At 50.2% G+C, this 21,450-nt stretch overlaps 1 protein-coding gene across 4 annotated transcripts in view; it reads right to left on the minus strand.

Annotated features, from left to right (window-relative positions):
• Positions 1-10,086: 10,086 nt before the first annotated feature.
• Frmd4a (FERM domain containing 4A) overlaps positions 10,087-21,450 on the minus strand; it is a 273,063-nt gene continuing 261,699 nt past the window's right edge. For all 4 annotated transcript variants that reach the window (XM_048368006.1, XM_048368004.1, XM_048368008.1 and 1 more), the window contains exons 21-23: positions 20,220-21,160; positions 18,575-18,671; positions 10,087-11,503 (exon numbers count right to left, since the gene is read on the minus strand). In XM_048368006.1, coding sequence (XP_048223963.1) covers positions 11,401-11,503; positions 18,575-18,671; positions 20,220-21,160 — 1,141 coding nt within the window. In that variant the 3' untranslated portion in view covers positions 10,087-11,400. The remainder of the gene's footprint in view (positions 11,504-18,574; positions 18,672-20,219; positions 21,161-21,450) is intronic.

Below are 21,450 nucleotides of genomic sequence, written 5' to 3' on the forward strand. Positions count from 1 at the left end.
GCAAACTATAAAACAATAAAAACCAGTCGCAATCCCAAACATTTCTTACCTCTTCCCATCTACATGAGAAAGATTCAGATTAAGCCAAAACGGTTTTTCCCCTCAAGTGAATGTAGATGCCACTTGAAAGTGTGGCGATTCATCCTGATAAACTTTGTAGCAGAAGCTAGTAGATGTCACATTTATTGCTCCTAACCTAACCATGACTTGACTTACATTACACCTGTAGTTGGGCAAAGTCATCTAAAGCTTGTTTTGTAAGACATATCGTTCGTTGGATGCTGTTCGTTGTGTGGTTGCCAAGATCACGTGGCTAGCTGGGGGCTTAGGGGAGCTGTTGCCACCTAGCACGAGACAGGATCGCACTGTGCGAGGTAGCCTGGGAAGAGATCTCAGTCAAGTTCCACATAGGATTTCTGCCGGCTGCTGCTGCTTTCACCCCTTCGTGAAGCTGAACAGGTACGTAAAACCATCATAAGTTGGGGACCATCTACTGCATTTCCTAGGGGGTGCTGTTGTCAACTTGAAAGTATTTTCAGACCATGTGGAAGTCATGGCTGTGGTTTCCTTTTGGGGAGAAAATGAGGAAAGTACAACTGAGGCCAAAGAACTGACACTTAGCAACAGACAGGAGAGTCCCGATGTAGGCTGAAGGGAGAGGCTCTGAGAGAACAGTACACGGGGCTGCGGGCCTTCGGAGGGCTGGCATGCAGGGCTGACCGCATAGGACGACTTCCTGTGAAGCCATCCGCTTTCCTGACCTCCAGCACCTTGGTCACTCTGGGGTTTGGTCTCAGTCAATGCTGTTGACTGTAGGAATGTATTTTTATTGAAAGTGAATGCCTCAGAAAAGGTGGAGCACAGTGTTTCAGAATCCTTGAGTGATTTGAATTTGGGGATGCATGTCCCTAGCTCCTGTCTAGTACAGGATGCCCCTTGTTAATACCATTGATAGGTTGTAGGGCTGAGTGAGGTAGTTTGAAAGATTTCCTTGAGTTTTTAATTTCCTTTGTCTTGGAGTATAGGTTTATGCATTACATCTCCAGTCCGCCAGGAAACTCCTGAAAGAATGACTTGATCCCAGAGAAATTTATGGTATGGTATCATATTGAGAGTTGAGTCGAAAAGCACTTTCTCACGCATATCGATGTTAACTTCCCAGCTGTCTAGAGAGCCAGAGCCAGCCCTGGTCCCCAGAGGGTTGCTGTGGCAACTGGTTTTCATCACAGACTGCAGTTGCACTGGCTGTATTATAACCGCGTTGCTAGTACTTTCATGGTTAACAGTCACCTTCACATCTTTTGAAGCTTAAACATGAAGTTCTGGCAGGGTAGAACAAGCGAGAATGCAGCATGGCTAGCAGCACTAGCTGCGGTTTGGGCTGACCCCATTCAAGATTTTGGAACCCTGCTCTATGTTTCTTTAACATTGGCCAAGACTGTTTATTATGAAAGCATTGGCTGTTTGTTTACTTTTCCTCAGTGTAAACTGGGGTACTTTATACAACATGCTTAAATCTTTGCACTACCCTTCATGGTTACTGAATTAGCCAGGCTGTTTCCTTTTGCTTGTTTCCCTGTTTTAACTGCCAGCTTTTTCCCCCTCTCAACTCTTTTATACATTTTTCAAGCTTTACCCTGTACCCTCAGCCATGAAGAACAGGTCACAAGTTTGAAGGGGCTTTCAGAGTATCGTTGGTACATCTCAGATTCATCCACAGGGCTTCCTGTGGACAGCAGGCAAACCATTCCCACAGGTCTCCCCTGCCCTTTCCTAACTCTGGTTTTATAGCCTGATAAAACCAAAATTGTGGGGCTGGGGATATGGCCTAGTGGCAAGAGTGCTTGCCTCGTATACATGAGGCCCTGGGTTCAATTCCCCAGCACCACATATACAGAAAGTGGCCAGAAATGGCACTGTGGCTCAAGTGGCAGAGTGCTAGCCTTGAGCGGGAAGAAGCCAGGGACAGTGCTCAGGCCCTGAGTTCAAGCCCCAGGACTGGCAAAAAAACAAAAACAAAATTGCCTTTGCTTTTCAACTGCCCTTGCTTTAAGACGTGGGGAATGTAATGACCTATGAGTCTTGGGAGCCTGGCTTAGACATTCTGTCCTCTTGTGAAGGACAGACCACAGCTCACCACAAATAATACGTGCTTGGAGACCCAGCAGTGCACCTACATCGACATATAACTCAAACCCAAGCACTTTGCTCTTACATGTTTCTTTTGAAAACATGCTGGTTGTGACCCTCTAAGTCACTTTACAACCTATTAATGTCTTGTGATCAGCAGTTTGAAAATGACTGATGGGAAGGCATTATCAGCAATGAAGGAAATGACTTGCTAGATGAATTCAGAGTGAAAAGACTGCTATTTTTTTTTTAACACAAGGTAACACTTGCCTTTTAGGTGTAGTGTGGAATTCAGCAGATGATAAAATCTGGAGTACTTCAAATGCTAAGCAGTTCTGAAGCAATAATTCTTAAGTTTAAAATGAGCAGAGATGAAGAATAACAAAGGCAGGCAGCAGTCGTTTAAGCCAGGTAGAAGGAAATTGGCAGCCTGGACAGACGAAATCACTGAGTGACTAAGCGGGAGATGGCTACAAGGAGGAGGATGAGGGGAAGGTCGATGCAGAGTCCCAAATGAGCCTTGTTGGTAGGAAAATGACTTGTTCAGCTCTTAGAACGGTTTCCCATGACCAAAGTAGTGCTAGATTGTGTTCTTAAGTGTAAGCTTTTGAGTCAAGTGTAAAATCTCAAGAAAAATCACCATGTGCCACAGCACATCAATTTTCCATAACTGCAAAAGCTACTAGCCACCTGTATCAGGAATAATAATGTTATCAATTCCCCAGAAATCTCATGGCCATAGTTTCTAGTGTCATAGGTTTTGAATCCTCTTCATTGTTATCTCATTCATAAGCCATGGTTTTACCCAAGTGAAGCACTAAGTGTGGTTTAGTGTATTCACAGCTGTGCTTCCGTGGTCACAGTCTTAGGCTTAGAACATTTCATCACTCTATCACATATGCATACACACACACACCCCAACTACAAAAATCCCTATTCCCCTTAGCCACTTCACAGATTTTTGGCGGTTAGTCTTTTTTGTTTTATTTTTTTTCTATGTAGATGGAATCAAGGGCTTGACTTCTTGGTTCAATTTAGGTTTTCTGGTATTCATCCCTGGTATGTGTGGTTGTGGTTCATTTGTTCTCATTGTGAGAATCCAGCTTCTCTCTTCCACTGTTGAAGGATGTGCAAGTGGTTTGTTTTTGAATAAAAGAAAAGCACTAACTGTACATGCAAGGTAAGTTATGTGTGCTTACATTATATTCTACATTCGATTTCATGTATTTTTTTCTATGCATTTCTTTTTAAATGTGACCTCTTGTGTGCAGTTGTTGGCGAATGTATTTCTTTAGAGCATATATAGAGAGAGTGTATGTATATGAATGTACAGATACATATATAGAGTGTATATGTACAGTATAGAGTATGTACTTACACATACACATGTATACATACACAGGATATGTATCTATTCCACTGTAGAAGATACTGTCACAGTCTTTCAGAGGTCTTGTGCAGCTTCCCCTCTCCCCTTAGCAGAATTTGAGAGCTCCCAGTTGCTCTACACTTGATTCATCTTCTGTGATTTTGGTTTTAGCTCTTTGGAGGGTTCCAGTGGTATCACATGATGGATTTAATGTGCATTCCCTGGATAACTGATCAAATTGAGCACTATCTTCATATGCTTAAGGGCCATTTGGATATTCTCTTTTAGGAAGTTTCTATTCACAAAAGTTATTTTTGTCCATTTTTTCATGTTTCCTACCTTTTTCTTGCTGCTTTATAGTTCTTTATATATTTTACTTGATACAGCACTGGAGTACTTGTGCTCTGGCTTGCCTCTGGGTTAGGTTACTTGTTCTACGACAGGGAAGTCATCTCACAACACACCTAGATATTAACATAGTTGTCTCAGTTATCTTTGGCAGATTTCATAAAAGTCATCACTCATTCATCTTAAGTGATGAAATTTTTTCTCTCGGTTCGTGAGTCTAGGATTTAGGAGACAAAGAAATAGTTTTGCACATTTTGTGAAAGTTTTTTTAAGACTATTTTTCTTCTTTTAATATACAGGTTCTGCCCATATAGGTGTGGTGTAGACACTGTCAGTTTTCACTCTTTTCCTTAGAACCCTAATTTATTCAGGACACACAGTTAAAGCTGCTGCTTTCGCAAGACCCCTTTGTGGTTATGCTTGGCCACATGATAGTGCTCGTCCAGTGAGATATAGGTAGAAGTTCGCTCAATGGGGTTGCTGGTTAGTATGAGTGCTAGTAGTTGATGCTGTTATCTCCAGTCACACCTTTCCCATTCTACTTGGTTATGAGGCTCTGCAGCCCCCTTCCCCCTCCTCTGCTGGCTGGTTGTGTGTTTTCCTACCCACGGTGGACACATGGAAGACACTCCCTCTCTCCTTAGAGCAGAGGAGATGTGCTTCTCCCTGTTCTTCCTGTCCCTAGCAATGGTGATGTTCAAGCAGCCATTCTTCAGCCAGGCAGTGGCAGTTCACACTTAAAGAGGAGTTGGTTCCAGATTGCAGGGTTTCCACGCGCTAGAATCAGCTCTGTGGCCCCCCTTGAAGAACATAGCACCGTCAGCCAGGCACTTCCGTTTGTGGTGCTGTGGGGTCCCACTGGGTTCCTGAGGTCCCGACCTCAAGAAGTACCTCCTGCCAACATCTAAATTTGAATCATCCCAGCCCTAAGTGTTTACCTCGGCCCTTAGCTTCTATGTATGTGCTCCCCTCTTCCATTTTGTCTTTTACTTCTTCATTATCTGGGTTTATAAAGTAATTGGGTGGGTCTTGGTCTCCTAATATATGAGGTTACCAGATTTCCAGCTCCTGAAAAAGCCCTAAGACCTGAGGTCCACTCGAGCCAATCCCATTTGGGTTTCCCACTGGTACTCATCACCATGGCATGAGGGCTTTCCCCCTGGGTTACGGGATTCACCTCCCTCCCCTCCAGACCCCACCCCCATGGGGATCAATGAAAGATAATGGGAAACTGATGGCTTACCTTCTCCCTGGGCCCACAGTCCTGCCCAGCCCTTTCTTCCTCGTTTTTTTTTTTTTTTCCCCATGTATTCCTTTCTCCTTCTGCACGTGGCCTTCTTAGCTTCCTTTTCAGTCTAGATCCCTTGATTGCCATGTGTGGGTACCCAGCTCTCCAGCAACTTCCATTACATCTGGACTCCGGCCACACCCCAAGTGGGGTTCATTTCATCACCCACCCCCTGCCTTGTCCTGCCACTGAAAGTGTCCTAGTCTCTACGCGTCCAGTGTTGTGGAAACCCTGATACAGCTCATGCTTCATGACTGTCCTGACCGGACTCTGCTACACTGCTGCCCCCGGTGTGCGGATGTGGTCTCCCTTACCATGCCCAGGCAATCTTGAGGATTTTCTTGTCTCCAAATTTACTAGTCTGACTTGGCTGTCATAGGCTAAACTTTTCGTAATCCTTGCTGTTTAAAAAAAATTGAATCACTTCCTGATATGTTATATAATTTACCTTATATGTTCTCCCTCCTTTTACTCCGCAGTGTAATATCAGTATCTAATGGCAGGGATCTCATATCTGTTTTCCCTCGTGTAGGTTGTGAGTGTGAGAGAAAGCAATCACAGGTGATTCCAGATTCTCTGGCCTGAGCATTACAAGGTTAGAGCTGCCGGTAATGGAGCTGCGGAAGACATGAATGAAGCAGATTTGGAGGCAAAGGTCAAGAGTTTAGTTCTAGACATGGTAGCATGATAGATGCCTGTGGAGATGCTGAGTAGGCAGTAGGATGTACAGGCCCAAGATGGAGAGAAACAGGTGCCATCAGCATACAGGTGGCATAGAAAACCATGAGACCAAGCTGGGTGCCAGTGGCTCAGGTCTGTAATCCTAGCTACTCAGGAGGCTAAGATCTGAGGATGAAGGTTCAAAGCCAGCCTGGGCAGGAAAGTCTGTAAGGCACTTCTCTCCACTTGAGCAACAGAAAAAGCTGGAAGTGGAGTTGAGGCTCAAGTGATAGGGTGCTAGCTGAGCAGCTGCTCAGGAACAGCACCAATGCCCTGAGTTCAAGCTTCAGGAGCAGCACATGCGTGTGTGCACGCATGTGCACACACACCAGCACCAGCACCACCAGCAGCAACAACCAAATGCTTGAGATGAGATGGGAGTTACAGAAGAGAGGAAAGATGTTTGGGATGGAGCCAGGGACACTCCAAGGTCGGGAAGCGGAGGGAAAGCTGTCAAGGAAGTCGAAGCGGAGAGCCTGAGCCTGTGACGGGAGGAGAACCAGGAGAACATGGTTCTGGAGTCCAAGTAAAGCAGGTGACTGAATGAAGCAAGGGCAACCACTGCTTCCAGTGCTGCAAGGAATCACAGAAAATGACCACAGACCATGAATGATGGGATTTTGCATGGCATGGTTGGAATGAGTATAAGATGAAATGAGTCAAGTAGGTAAAACCAACTAGGAGATCTTGATGCAACTGTCAACCTGTAGGCTGTATTGATTACTGTGTAAGTAAATACTTACTAGTGGTAACGATCCGTTACTGCCCACGGTTCTCTTGCCTTACAGTGCAGGCTCTGCAGCTCCTGTCTGCACACAGTGACTGCTGAGAGCACAGCTTTGTGCAAGCCAGAGAAGTTGTGCCTCGACAGCTCGGCCATCTTTCCCCATCATCTCTGATCATCCATCTCTTTGAACGTGGTGTCGGTGAGTGGCCCTGTCTGTACACCTGCTCATCCATTGTTCTCTGTTATCTCTGCATGCAGTGGTCACGTGTCTGCTATCTCCTCCAGCAGCACCTGGGCTCTTGAGCACCTGGGCTTGCACGGAAGCCCCGTGGCCCACTTGCTGGCGCTCCTCAGGGGCTCTGCTCAGTATTCTTCTTAGGGCTTTCTATAAGATCACTTTTGAACTGGTATTCTGGCAAAAAGACAAGCGTTGGCTATTTGTACTATGTTCTACAGGATTAGGATGTTTCCTTTGTGTTCCTTGATAATCAAAATGAAATGGTTTACCTTGTTAGCATGGTGTAAGGGGAGGAGGGAGAGGAGAGATGAGAGGAGGGAGAGGTGTGTTGAAGGTAGATTTATTACCTGTTTACAGTGAAAGGCATACACGACCATGTTCTTCCTCAAGTGTAGATTAGTCAGGTGTCAGTGGCTCTTGTTTATAATCCTAGCTACTCAGGAGGCTAAGATCTGAGATTCAAGGTTCAAAGCCAGCCCAAGCAGAGACAAAATGGATTGACTCTTATCTCCAACTAACAAAAAGCTAGGAGTGGGTGTGTCTCTAAGGAGGCACCAGCTATAAGCGGAAAAAGCCGAGTGAGCGCTGGAGGCCAAGTCCAGGTGTAGATTATTTGAAATGTGCTGTGCTTCCCTAAGGAAAGGAGGCTTTGGGGCTTTCCCCGAGAGCTGCTGGGGCTCAGGGAGTGGGAAATGCTGTCCTGACAGGGTCATTTCCAGCCTCTTGTTTGGATGTCTGTCTCCCCTTTCCAGCAATGCTTGGCCTGCCGTAGTAGCCTGCAGGCCAGCCAGGGTTTGTCTGCTCAGGATGTCCCTGGAAGCCAGACTTCCAGCTTCCTGCTGGTGAGGTAAGGGGCCAGGAAGGCAGCGGTCCGGTTGTAGCCATTTGCCGTAGGAGGGAGCCCAGTGGCCTGTTGCTTTGGCCATGTGATCGAGAGGCCAAGGGCAGGGTTTGAGCTGCTAATCCAGCACCGAGGGTGAACAGTGCTGGTCATACAGGGCTTGAGCATCCAGTTTATATGCCCAGTGGATCTTTTCTCTCTTGGCACCAAGCTTGGGACAACATGGTGGTAGGTAGAGACTAAGACTGTTCCCCTCCCTCAAGGTCCCCCCTCCCCCCGTGGTCCTCCCGCTGTGGACTGTGGCACACACATGTAGGATGCACGAGGTGGCCTCTGATGTCTAATCCTTTTTGGAATAGAAGGAACACACAGAATTGAGACTAGACGATCTTGTATAGCTCACAAAAGGAAATTGGTCCCTACGAAACCAAGAGAGATTGTCTTTATCATCTGGAAAATCAACAAGAATGTCATGTATAAACCAGTTTTTAAAAAATGATCCAGCTGGATGCTAGTGGCATCCGAGCTACTCAGGGGGCTGAGGATCGAAGTCAGCCTGAGCAGAAAAGTCTGGGAAATGCTTATCATCTCCAACTAACCAGCAAAAAGCCAGGCTGAAGGCATGGCTCAAGTGGTAGAGTGCCAGCCATGAGCAAGAAAGCGGAGCAAACATCTCGCCACACAGAAACAACGTCCAAGAAGCATCAGGAATCTTTTCATTTTGAAAATGCTTTAATAAGTGTTGACAACACTGTTTTGCAAAATGTAAAGGTACTATACAAATTCTTAATACAAAAAGAATAAATTAAAAGCAGATTTCTTTTTAAGTCTGCAACTTTGTCTACAACATACATCTTGATTACAGTTGAACAGAATCCAGTAAAATCATTTTACATGCTCTACAGTCAGTTTCAGGAGCAACCTAATCTTCCCCCCCCCACTCCCATTATTAAACTAGAGTCCATTTTACACAACTTGTAATAAACTATTGACATTAATGGATATGTAAAACTTTACACCTAGTTAACTAAGCAGTAATTGGTCGTTGGATAGCACCTGGATGAGGTTTGCTATATTTTGAACTAAACTAATACTGAATGAAAACCAATTGGAATTTTAACAGTTTTCAACACTCACCTGCATATAACAAAATGAGACACCCCCCCAACCCCGGCTCACAGCAGTCTGATGTATGTGTCTTTTCGCCAGTCTCCTGGCTGAACAGGCAATTTCTTATTGTATCTAAAGAATCCAATAGGGGCTTTTATATCAGACCAGGAGCTTCATAATTCATTTTATTTTTGTTTTAAAGAAATAGGGCTATAGAAAGAATTTGCAAGTGCTCATATACAATCACCACAGCATTTCCCACCACAACGACCATTGTGGCAGGCCGAAGGTCTGTCACTTTATGTACATTTTATATTAACCGAACGCAGCAAAACAGTAAAACCTGTTTGACTCAATCTCCTTCTTACTACCAGACTGTCATTTCATTTCCTGGGACTGTAATTCCTGCTTTGACTCCATTCCTCTGTTTCCCCTCCATCCATCTAAAGCCTATCCCCGTGTTTTTAGAAGAACTTCTGCCTCTCCTTTGAACAGAACTGGGCGAAAAGCTTGATCCAACAGGCTTCAGACTTTCTGACTTCTGTCCATGTCCTAGAGCCTTGTAACCAAGTAACTGCATTACCTCCAGTTTCTCTCTTTCGACTCTTTGACCTGTTGCTCATAGCTAAGTCGAATTATCTCTGTACCTCCTTTTGAGAGAAAGGAAAAAGACCCAGTGGGCATCACCTTTCCAAGTAGGGAAAGGGGTAAGGGGAGGGAATCCTGAAAACAAGAACTCTTTTTAGCTCTGATGACCTAAAGAAGAGCCATAAAAATATCCCCTACCCCTTCAGGTGCCAGATTCATTTCCTATCATAACCAGTTCCCATGTACCCTGCAGGTTTAGCCCTAAAGCATTCTGGGAGTAACACCTGGTCCCTCCATCTGGAATCATCAACCAAGCCACGTGCAGCGCTGGTGTGCTCACGGTCACGGAGACCGCGAACGTCTGAGCGACAGCACTTTCCAGGCTCGCGCGGACGGTGCATCGTGGCTGGTTCGTCCATTCTGCACCTCCCTGGTCTGGTAGAGTCTTATCGATATTCTTGGATTACACAGACATGAAAAACAAAGGTTTTCCTTTTGACACGCTAGCTAACGTTGAGTTCTGCTTTCCCACAGAAGTACCCCCTTCCCCTGGGCTCCTGTTCCTGGCTGGCAAATGCCTTTGACTAGGAAGTCCTTACAAATGAGAACCCCACCCCCACCCCCGCCCCCGCCATCATGCACAGAATACCACCTCCACAGAGACTTTTTGTGCCGTCTTGAGTCACCCATCTAAGATTGTGCACTGGTTATTAGAAAAGTGTTTTTGTTTTTGAGGCCTTTGGAGTTTGATGGCTTTCCGGTTGTGTCTTAAGCATTGCTCAGAACACATGTAAACGGCAGCTCCCACGCGCGTTCTCTTCCTCCTTTTCCCTTGGTGTTTGCAAACCAAGGGGGCGCTTCGAGGCGACTGATAATTGCTGTAGTAGTTGGGCCCTTCGGGAGCTAATTTGTTTTATTTTTTAATTTTTTTTCAACCCTGCTCTGCCTGCCGGCTGGTAGACACACATGTACACATCTTCCCACCTAAGGGCACGGCTGGGCTCTTTGAGTTAGTGACACACAGACGTCGGAGCTGAGCTGCTTGTCACACAAGTGCTAAGGAACAGAAAAAAAATGAGCCACGACAGAGGAACACAGTTGGCTGGCTGGCAATGTGCTTTTTTCCCTTGGTTTCCCATAAAAACGAGAAGCAAATGAAACACCTTGCGGAAAACACAGGTTATAGACTTTGACTGGCGGTGGCTTTCACGAGGGAGAACCACTTTGCACAGTGGTCACCTTCAAGTTTCCTGCAGGAAAGCAGGGCCTGGGCACTGCTCCCCACAGGGGCCGATTCCCTGGTGTCTGGATGGATGGAGTCATTGAGGCGGAGGGGCCTTGCGGCCACCACCCCGTGGGGCTACTTTTCACAGCTCTCAGGAGGGGGAAGAGGACTTGGAAGGGAGATGGACTGAAGACACGACTGACGAAGGTTGGCTTTCGCTTGGGGTATGCAGAGTCGAACGTCTCATTGCAGAAAGAATGTCTTCCTCTTGGCCCCTTGTATTGGTTTGTTTTTGTTTCGTTTTTGCATGTGTTTAATCTTTGGCAGCGTAGAACTGATCGCGAATCTTCCGATGCATCTCTGAAGGGCTTAGGCTTCCTTTCTCTCTCTCCCATGGCCGCTCCTTGCAGGCTGTCTCACTCAGGAGGAAATGGGGGGAGACTTGAAGGGCATGGGGGGCGCTATGGCCGCCGGCTGTCTGCGGGTGGATCTTCCTTTCCCTTCTCTCCCTTGGCTGCTTGTCTGCAGGAGTTCACGCGTGCTGGCTTCCCGGATGGTGCCTGGCAGAGGGAAGCCACCAAGGCGCCATGGAGGATTTTTGCTGTCTGGCTCTCCGTGGGCAAGAGAGCCAGGGGGACACACAGTGGGACCGGAACCTTCCAGAATGTCTCCTCAGTCAGGTATTTGAGGGCTTGAAGGGATTGCGGAGACAGGAGAAAAAAAAAAAGTGCTGAGGGTGGAAGCTGGTGCAGGTGACAGTGCGTCTGGGTAAGGCAAATGAGAGGCAGTGAGGTGACAGAATGGCGTCGGGCTGGCTCACACGAGGGTCCCGGGCTTGGCTTTCTCCTGCCCGTACCACTGGACGTCAGCTAGTTCTGGATAGAGGGAGGAATCCAGGAAGCAGCTGTCCGTGTAGCTCCTGTGGGGGTCCAAGGAGATGACAGGGTTAGGGGTGGAGCACACAGGGCACGCCCCCCCCCCCCAGTCTCCCCTCCCAGAATGAGCGAAGCCTGGCCTGTCGGGGTGCTGAGGATGCGGGAGATGCTCAGAGACCCCAAGGGTCCCCTCAGGGGGGCTTCGGAGGCCCGGGGACACTGAGCTGGCTGCCGTCACTTCACATCGGCCCCATCCTGGAATCACCCGGGAGACTCAAAAATGCTGCTGCTTGAACCCCAAGGTTGCCGCTGGTGGAACGGGGGTGCTTTCCTGCCTCTCCCGGGTGATGTGCAGATGCAGCCCCTGTGAGAGCCCCTTAGGGCTGGCTGGGTGCCTTTGGTTGTCGTCCCTCGCCAACGGGGAGCCTGATTTCTCTGGTAGATTTTTTTTTTTTAAAATTTTACTGTGTCCCGAAAAAAAGAAACCATTTAACCATTTATGTGGCTTCCCCTGCAGTCAGATTGACAGGATATTCTGAATTTGAGTTCTAATTAAAAACAACAGCAACAACAATCCTGTGGATTCTAAACAGTCTATTTTTGTAATGATAAAGGAACGTATTTGTTTGAAATACATGGCAGGCGGCTGGATGCGCCACTCCAGGCCTCGGCTTCAACCCCCAGCACCCAGACAGCCAACAGAACACAAAGGACAGTGAAGAAGGAAAGAAAACATGACTTTCCCAAGAAAACATGACTAGCTGGGCTGGGCAGGAAGTTATCAGATGGCTATGTGGAGGGCAGTACTCGAGTAGGGTTCTTATCAAGGACAGCCTCTCTCCAACTACCCTAAAAACCAGCTAGCTCCCTGTGCCCAATGACCGGGGAAAGGTGGGCATGGATGACAGGAAGGGGTGGTCGAAGAAAAGCGAGTTTAAAGGATAGCTTTTTTCCCTTTGGTCTAAGACCTTTGGGACTCAGAGTGCCTGATGCATTCGCTCACTAGCTAGTGCTCCATCACCTGAGCCGCGCGCGTAACCCTGGAACATTCGGGAATCTAAACAGCCTCCTGAGGCGGCTCATCCAGCAGAATCACTCCTTCCCGTGTCTCTGCCTCATTGACTGGGCTCTGCGGAGCTAGTGACCCCTGGGAACCCAGGCCTGCACCTGCCTGGCCAAACACTCTGCCACTGAGCCACGCTCCCAGCCAATGTCTGTACTTTTTGAATGTTCTTCCTCTAGTCCGACACTCAATGAAAGCTAGAAAATTCCAAGGGTTGGTCAGTATCCTGGTGGGTTTTGTTAATGTTTTTCTCCTGGTATGAGGGCCTGAACTCAGGGCCTTGCTGTGGCTTGCTTGCTGAGAGAGGTGAGTCCCAGGACGGTTCTGCTGGGGTCAGCCTTGAGCTATGATCCTCTAGGTTTCTGCCCCCTGAATAGCTAGGATTCTAAGTGTGAGCCACCGGCATGGGGCATTCTGGATTCTAATGATGCTCTTGTACTTGCAGCCCTGGGAGCAATGAGTTAACTCCTCAAATGTGGCGCCAGAGGCAAAGGAAGGAAAGGCCCTTAATTATGACACTGCTATGGTATTCTCAATTTGGATGGTATGTAGACGATTCTACTGCACCGATCCTAAGACTGAGAACTTCTCATAGGAAAGGTGGCTGGGCTCTAGAGGGGAGAAATGCAGGCTGCGCCCCCACCCCCAGGCCAGTCTCTCCCTAAGGTCTCCCCCCCCACTCCTTCCCGGGTAGACATGTGACCCTGGCCTCCCCTGTAGATTTCAACCAGGGATCATTTCCAAGATGGCCAAGCCAGGCCAGGCAGCTTTGAAAGCATGAGGCTGGCAGGAGCAGCAAACAGAGCCATGGGAGGAGAGAGCCGGCGGGCCTGACCCCTCCTCCATCAGCTGCTTCACTTGGTTGAGTTGATTTCTGTCTCCTAGGCAATGAAGCCTGGCACCTTGAAGCAGGTTCTTCAACTCTCGAGAGAAATTCCTTTCGGATACATTTGTTTGTGCTATGGATATATCTTTGGGACAGAATTTCCCTTTAGACTTCGTAGGCTATTTAGAAATCACTGCAGCCAGCATTTCTCAAAGTAGACCTGGGAAGGGCTCAGAAGAAACAAGAGGTTCTCTGGACAAGTAAGTTTGAGGACCCGGCCTTTAGGAACGCTGAAATGTGCACAGATGCACACCCAAGTCCTATGTTACCGTATTCCATTCCAAATTGCCTAAACAGCACACCTAGTAACGCCTGCAAAACACACACTCTTCCATAGCTTCATACTGTCAACTGTGTTCAAATCTTCGTGTTACAACATCTCAAAACAGTTTTTGGCTGAAACTATGATAGTTTTTTTTTTTTTTAAATGTAATCATTTGCATCCCAAATACAAAGGACCCCTGTCACAATACAGTTTGCTTGAGAGGAGCTGAAAAATCCTCTATACTGACCAGCCTCTTAACGCTCACAGCTCAAAGGCAGTAGCGTTTAAACAAGGCAACAGGCCATGCAGTGTTACCACGTATGTAAGACTCAGGCTAATGGGGGGCTGGACCCCGGGCCTCATCAGGGAGACCCCTGCATCTCAGAACCCCCCCGCAAGAAGGGGTGCTGCTAACATCCAGCTCTGAGGACCTTGCAGCCTTTTTTCTTTTTGTTTTTCAACTGTTGAGCTCTTTTCTTTACTCCTTAGCAGCTCAATGCATTGAACAGAACAAACAAGATCTCCATGGTGGGGCGGAGGTTGGGGAGAGCTGGGTGGCGTGTCCCACGTGGAATGTCCCATGTGGAATGGAAGGGCCAGAGTGACAGCCATAGCCTGCCGGTCCCTGCCTCCTTCGAGCATGACTTGTGACTCGCCTGAGTGCGTGGACTGTTTCCTGATGACACTGTATCTACTGAAGGAATAAAAGAGAAAAACCAAGACAAGAGGAAGCTGCACGGAAATCAATATCCACCCACCCTGCAGATGTTTTACAGGAAGTGTTTCTGATAGATCCCCTGGTATTCCTGAAGGATCTGGCAGGCAGGCTCGAAGCTGGAAATGTGGCCGAGCGTGCTGCTGGCATCGTATTCCCTGCTGGGGCTCAGTGAAGCCCGAGCTTCCCGTGCCACACAAATCCATTCTGCACTAAGGGGAGGAAATGCTGTGGGCCCGGAAGCGGGCAGCCCCCATGAAGAACGCAAATGGAGAGGCGCTACCGGTCCCCTGGGGAAAGTGCGTGGTCCCCTGGCACCTGAGGACACACCATGAAGACCTGGAGGTTTTTCTGCCGGTCTGAGTCTGCTGATGCCTTTGTGGATTTTTACCACAGGGATGCCCCAAGATAAGCACCAGGGCAGCGGCTAAGCCGGGGCCTCTTAACTCACGAACCCCTGCCAGCCACCTGAGAGAGGCTTACAGCCGCTTGGCAGGGAGGTGAGGTGATTGATTTTTTGTGTGTATATCTCAAGTTATATTTTATGAATTTATTTTTGTCAATGTACATTTCTGAGAGCTCAGTCATAAATTGGTTCTGCAAGTATACAATTCATGCTTATCCTCCTACCTTTCTAAACTAAGAATGACTTCATTTATAATCTAGGCAGAGGGTCACAGGCCATGTGACAAGGCCCTCTGGAGTCCCATCCACCCGGCTGCACAGGAACGGGCTTCCAAATCCAGTTTCTCCATCACATTCTCACAGTCATCTTCCAAGCCTATTTACTCCTCAAGTGCCCACCTCCAGGACATTATTTTTGTCATCCTATATTGAAAGAAAAAGAAAAGGATCCTTTCTATTTAAAAAGATTGCTCTTACGCAGAAGGCTGGGTGCAGTGGTGCACACCTGGAATGCTCGCTGCTCAGCTAGGGCAGCAGGAAATGAGGTCTGAGGCTAGCTCTGGCCAAAAATGTGAGACCCTCTCTGAGAAGCTAAAGCCGAATGGCAGGGAGCCCAGCAAACACAGGCCCTGAGTTCAAACTCTAGTCCTGCTTTGCTTTTTTGTATGCGACTGTCCTAACATTGTCCTTTTTCTGGACTCCTGCTCTAGCGCCAGAGGACAAGGACTCATCTTCTGTAAGGTGGAGCCCTTGTTTTCCTGACCCCACCCCCCAACCCACCAACTACAGAAACAGTTCCACATTTCCCTCCTGACTTGTTCTTCATCTACCCTGCCTTCCGGGATTTCTCCATAGCAAAACGAGATTGAGTCAGCCACTGTTTCCCACACAGCTTGCTTGTGTGTGCACCTACCTCTTCTTGCCCTGGGAATGCCCTCCACCTGCAGCCTAAACCCTTCCACCAACTGCAGTCCTTCAAAGCCAGCTCCAACAGCTTGGAAAAGTGATCACTCTCATCTCCCAATCCTCTTATTGCATTTTTGGTTTTAACTCTCGGAGCACTTAATACATATACCTGTCCCCTCAGAGCTTTGCCAACTGTTGACTTGAATGCGAACTTCTGGAATGAAGAGCTGAAATCCAATCAAGGTTCCCTTTTTTGACTAAATTAAACATTGTAGACTGGGCACGGTGGCTCATGCCTGTAATGCCAGCTACCCAGTTGACAGATGTTAAGAGGATCAAGGCCAGCCCAGGAAAAGAAAGTGAGACTGAAAAATAACGAAAGAAAAACATGGCTGGATGTATGGCTCAAGTGGTAGAGTGCCTGCCTACCAAGCACGAGGCCCTGAATTCAAACCCCAATACCACCAAACAAATGGACCCTGAAAGTTTTTTATCTACTTTTGCATGGCATCCTTCTATTTCTAGAAATGCTCATTTCAATGCTATGCAATTAATTAAAATTAATTTTAAAGTCCCTGGGGAGCAGCACTTTGGAAATGTCAACAGGCATTGGATTTTGTAGCCAGGACAGTACCCAGGGCTCATTCTTATAATGAGTTCCTAGGTGGTGATGGTGATGGTGGTGAAGCTAAGCCGCTTCTGCCCTTGGTGTGTGGATACACTAGCCCAACACTGGTGGCTAAGCTACTGAAAACATTCATGGACATTTAATTGAGCCTGGGAAGGGGGTCTCTCTAGAAAGAAGCATCGAGAACATCCAACACCTGATGATTAAACACACACACACACACACACACACACACACACACACACAAACACATAGTTTCACATGTGTCTAGAAAGAAGACATCATAATGGCTTCCCCTCTGCTCAGATGTTTCCTTCTGGAAACCATAACACAACATGTGCAGCACATCTGGGATCACAAACTCAGGGGCAGTAAGAACAAAACGTTCCCTTACGATACCTCTATTCATCAGTACTTTGGTGAGTTGGAGACTCAGACCCATCCATGATGGGTGAGTTTTCTGTTGCTTCTCTGAACAAAGGAAAGCAGAGGAGGAAGAGAAGAGAGGTTATGTTAGAGAAGGGAGTCGACACACATGATTAGTAGCTTATTAGCACACTGGAAGGACCCCACCGATGATTCACCTGTGTTTAAGCGACAACGTAAGCCATACAGAACGGCCCTTCCCCATTTGTGAGGGAAAAGATGGCTTTGGGAAGGCAGGTAGGCGCTGGCACTGTTCCCTATGTGCTAGTTCTATGTGTGTTTGTGTATGTGTATGGGTGTGTGTGCATATATATATATATATATGTTATCGCTTGTGAAGAATCACTCAGTCCAATCTGCCAAAACAGCTGATTTCAAAAACCAAAGGAAGGTCTAACTTAAGCGCTTGTAAATTCCAGTCTGTGGTCAGTCAGACACTGGCATGTCTTTGGATCAGGCAAGAAAAACATGAGTCAGAAATGCTGGAGGATCCAGAGAGAAGTATCCTACTTGGATGAGATGGTTTAGCCCCTGGAGGGACCCAGAGGGGGTCTCTTTTGAATTCATCTTGGGGAGATTCTTGGACTATAAAACCCTGTCCAGACACAGAGCCTAGGGCTGGAGTGAAGATTGTATGTGAGCCAGTGTTGCAAATGATTCATAAGGACAGAGGGGTAGCTACTGCCAAAACACACCTGAGAAGCAGGGGTAGACTATAGATTCTCTTAAAGAGAATAAGAGGTAGGGTGGGACAGCGCTGGGTTAGTCAAACCATCTGTCAATCACCTAGTGGGCGGCCTCGTGGAGGCAGCCTGCTGCTCCTACCCATGCGCCTGGCGAAGCTGGGTCTCCTGGTCTGGGATCCACCAGCAGAGTGGCTTCCTAGAGCCTCATCCCTAAAGCCAGATACTCCAGACTTTTCCCCTTGCTGGAATGCATGCAGCCCGGATTCTAGGAACTGAGAAGCAGGAGGAAGCAGCCCACCCGCTGCCTGTGAGCACACACGTGCTCACGAAGTGTGAACAACCCCTCTCTCCATCCAAAAGTATGCTCCAGGAAGCCTGGGGCCAAATCACTGCTGGAAACGTGTAAGAACAGTGCAGAAGCCTGAGTGAAGTCAGCAGAGCCCACCGTGGAGATTCAGCTCCCAGCCAGCTGACTTTTCCAGACCCTCCTCCCCAATCTCCAGCAGAGCAGAAACCGCTTGCTCCTCTAGCCAACCGATACGGAGCAGGTCACTCGTGTCTGCCAGAGACGTGGGAGGGTGAGAATATCCTACCTGGCCACAGTTAAAATGCTCTTGTGGGACACAACACTACAAAGAGAAGAGCTGACTTGTGCTTTCATCTACTGTGCTGCACCCAGCGTCTACTTGAAGGTCTCAAGGCGCCTGACTCCCCTCATTTCTTTATGAAGAACAAGTGCTTGGTGCAGACAGAGCCTTCCTCCGAGGCGATGTACTGAGAAGCCTGCGGCACTGTTTAGGGAGGGCTGGCCTGGCACTTCCGGTTGGCCTGGGTTATCATCTGAACCCAAGTCAGATGTCTGAAATTGTGACCAGAGGAATGCAATCCTTCCTGTTTCCCCTTCCTAGGTTTGGGGGCGTGGGGGGAATGGGGGACTCATGACCTACTGTGAAAGCATGTGTACAGAACTCACCCCCCTAAAGGAGAATGAGGACAGGGGTAGGAGGTGGAAACAAAGCCATGACCCCATAACGAGCCCTGCTAACTCGCGCGCTGCTCTGTGTGGTCACTGACAATGCTCAGACATGGTGTCGAATGGAGAGGAGCCGGGCCTAGGCCAGGAGGGAACACTCACCCCGTCTGCCAGGTCAGGAGGTGGTGGGGACTGCTCGGGGGGGTGGCTCCAACCTCACTGGACGGCGTTGAGCTTCTCTGGCTCTGAGGTAAGGCAGCTGCATGCGGAGGGAGTGGGAAAGAGGGAGAGGACAGGGCTCAGGCCGGGTGAAGGGGCTGGTGATGTGCCCTCCACACCTTTGAGCAGGGGGCCCCCTTGCCAGCGATGCAGGCCCTGACCCCCGGGGCAGGGTCTTGGAGATCAGCACTAACATCTCCCCTCAAACCAGGTGCCTCCATTCTGACTTGGGCTGAACTGGGATCTGTCGGGTCCGCCCCCAGGAAGGCTCCATGCAGATGCCCCCCACCTGTTGAAATCTGCCCAGTTCCTGTGTTACCTAGGTAACTGGCACACCTGGAGGCAGTTACCTCCCGCTTCTCTGAGGTCACAACCAATCTACCTGGCCATACTGTCCACCTTTCCCCATATCATGCAGCTCAACATGAGTCCCTGCGCTCTTTCCTTTCCTCTCTCTCTCTTCTTCCTTCCCCTCTGTCTCCCCATGCCTCCATCTTGTATGGGCTGGCAGTTTGTTTTCCTCCCAATCAACTCCTTTCTGCCTGTACCAGGTGGCAGGTTTCCTTTCCTGCAAACCTTACAGGATGGCAGGTCCCCACTTTGCCACCAAAGTGACCCGGGAGGGCTCTGGTTTCTATGGTAAAAGCACTGAAGGCTCTGTGAGGGAAGGCCTGCTGTGTGGACAGCAGGAGCACCTGTCTGGGTACGTTGAAGGTGCCCCCCCCCCAGCCCAAGATGGGGTTCCCCGGGACAGAGGAGCCTCCAGGTTCTCCACAGAATTCTCCAGCTTGCCATTCATTAACGTCAACACCGCCCAAATAAGCGGAGCCTCCATAACTTATCCCCATTTACTGCCAGGGGAAAGCCGATCCCAAGAGATGCTCCCTGTGTTCTCTGGGAAACAGCATCCTTTTCCTCCATCATGGCGTCTTGAAGTTTAGTTTCAAACACATTCCAAAAGACTGGGGGCCAGTCTTGAGGAGTGCTGTTTTGACAGGCCATAAGCTCTCCCATTTCTGCCACTGACACAAGCGCTGAACCTGGGAGAGTCACGGAAGTCCTGCCCCTCCCATGTGCACGGAGGGACGATCGGCCTTCCTGGCAAGCGCTTGGGAAGCAGGGCAGGGTAGAAGGCAGCAGGACCAGAAAGCCCACAGGGCCTCCGCCATGCCCCCAGCTGGGTCTCTTGGCCTCTGCAGGCTGGGAGCGTTGCAAGCCGTCCTCCCTAGAATACAGGAGCGCCTCTGGCTGGATAAACCCCGAGGCTCAGAGCTCATCCAACACCCCTAGGCCTCTACTAAGAGGGGGCTGGAGCCTGGCCCTGGTGGCTCACGCCTGCCACCCTAGCTACTCAGGAGGCTGAGATGTGAGGAGTGCGAGCCAGCCTGGGGCAGGAAAGTCCGGAGAGACTCTAAAAACCAGAAGTGGCCCCGTGGAGGCTCAAAGTGGCAGCCTGCTAGCCAGACGTAAATAAAAGGGGCAGGCAGGTGAGTCTAGGGCGAGCCTGGAGCCGACTCCCCCATCCAAGGGCACCCCACCCCTCCTCCCGCGCAGGGCCTGCGGGCCGCCCCTCCCCGGCGACGCTCACCTGACGTGGCCTTACACATCTGGGGCATCCTGGTGACCCGGCTGTGCGCCACGAAGGTGCTCTGGGAGGAGGTGCTGTACTGGGAGCCGCTGTCGGAGGAGGTGGAGCTGGTGTGGGACAGGCGGCAGTGCTCGCGGTGGGAGGACGTGGAGCGCTGGTACCACTGGCGCAGCTCGTCCGACACGGCGGCGCGCCCCCCCGCGCCCTTGTCGTGGGCGCCGCCGCCGCCGCCGCCGCCGTCGCGGCCCAGCGACGGAGTCCGCAGGATCTGCGATCGCGAGGGGGTGAGGCGGCCCGCGTCGCCCTCGTCCCCGCCGCCCCCGGCCCCGCCGCCGCGCCAGCTCTCCTTGAACAGCCCCCCGGCCGTGTAGGAGTTGGAGGTCTTGAACTGCGCCTTGACGCTGTAGTGGCCCTCCTGGTCGCTCTCGAGGCTGCGCACCACCACGGGCGTGGCGCCGCCCTCCACGTACAGCGGGTACTCCTTGATGCGGTACTGCGAGCTGGGCTGGCTCTGGCTGTGCAGGTAGACGCCGCCCGCGCCCGCGCCCGCGCCCGCGCCGCCGCCGCCGCCGCCCGCGCCCCCGCGCGCCGCCGCCAGGTTGGGCATGCTGCCCGAGCTCGCCGCGCCCAGCGCGCCCGCCGCGCGCTGCCGCTGCCGCTGCCGCTGCCGCGCCTTGGACGGCGAGTCCTCGGCCAGCGTCGAGTAGTTGGCGTGCATCTGCGCCGGGTAGTAGTGCTCCGAGCTCGAGTGGCTGGTGCACGACGAGCAGTCGTCCATGGGGTCCGAGCCGTTGCTGCTACGAGTCCGCGGGGTGTAGAAGTCCGGGCTCCCCGTGTCGTTCTCCGAGCCCAGCAGTTTGCCCTGCGACTCCAGGCTGGAGCTCCGGTGTCGGAAGTGCAGGGCCAGGCTGTGCAGCCGCGTGGGGCTGATGTCCACCGACCTGTGGGGAGACGGCGGGGGGGGGGGTCCCCTGCGTGAGTGCCCGACGCCCACCGCCCTCCGGGGAGATGCGGGCTTGGCCTGGGGAGGTGGGGGTGGGAAGCAGGAGTCCCAACTCCCCTGGACCCCCAGACTCAGGGAGGCGCAGAGGTCACGCGGGCGCGGACGGCTCAGTGATGGAGATTCTGATCCCCCCCCCCCAGGTTGCCAGGGGAAACCCAGGAGCGGGGGGAGCAAAGAAACTGGATTCCCTGGAGGCGGGGCCGGGGGCGGGCGAGAGGGAAGAGGGAG

This window comes from Perognathus longimembris, chromosome 18 (assembly GCF_023159225.1).
Source record: "Perognathus longimembris pacificus isolate PPM17 chromosome 18, ASM2315922v1, whole genome shotgun sequence".
In the NCBI taxonomy this organism is placed as follows: domain Eukaryota; kingdom Metazoa; phylum Chordata; class Mammalia; order Rodentia; family Heteromyidae; genus Perognathus; species Perognathus longimembris.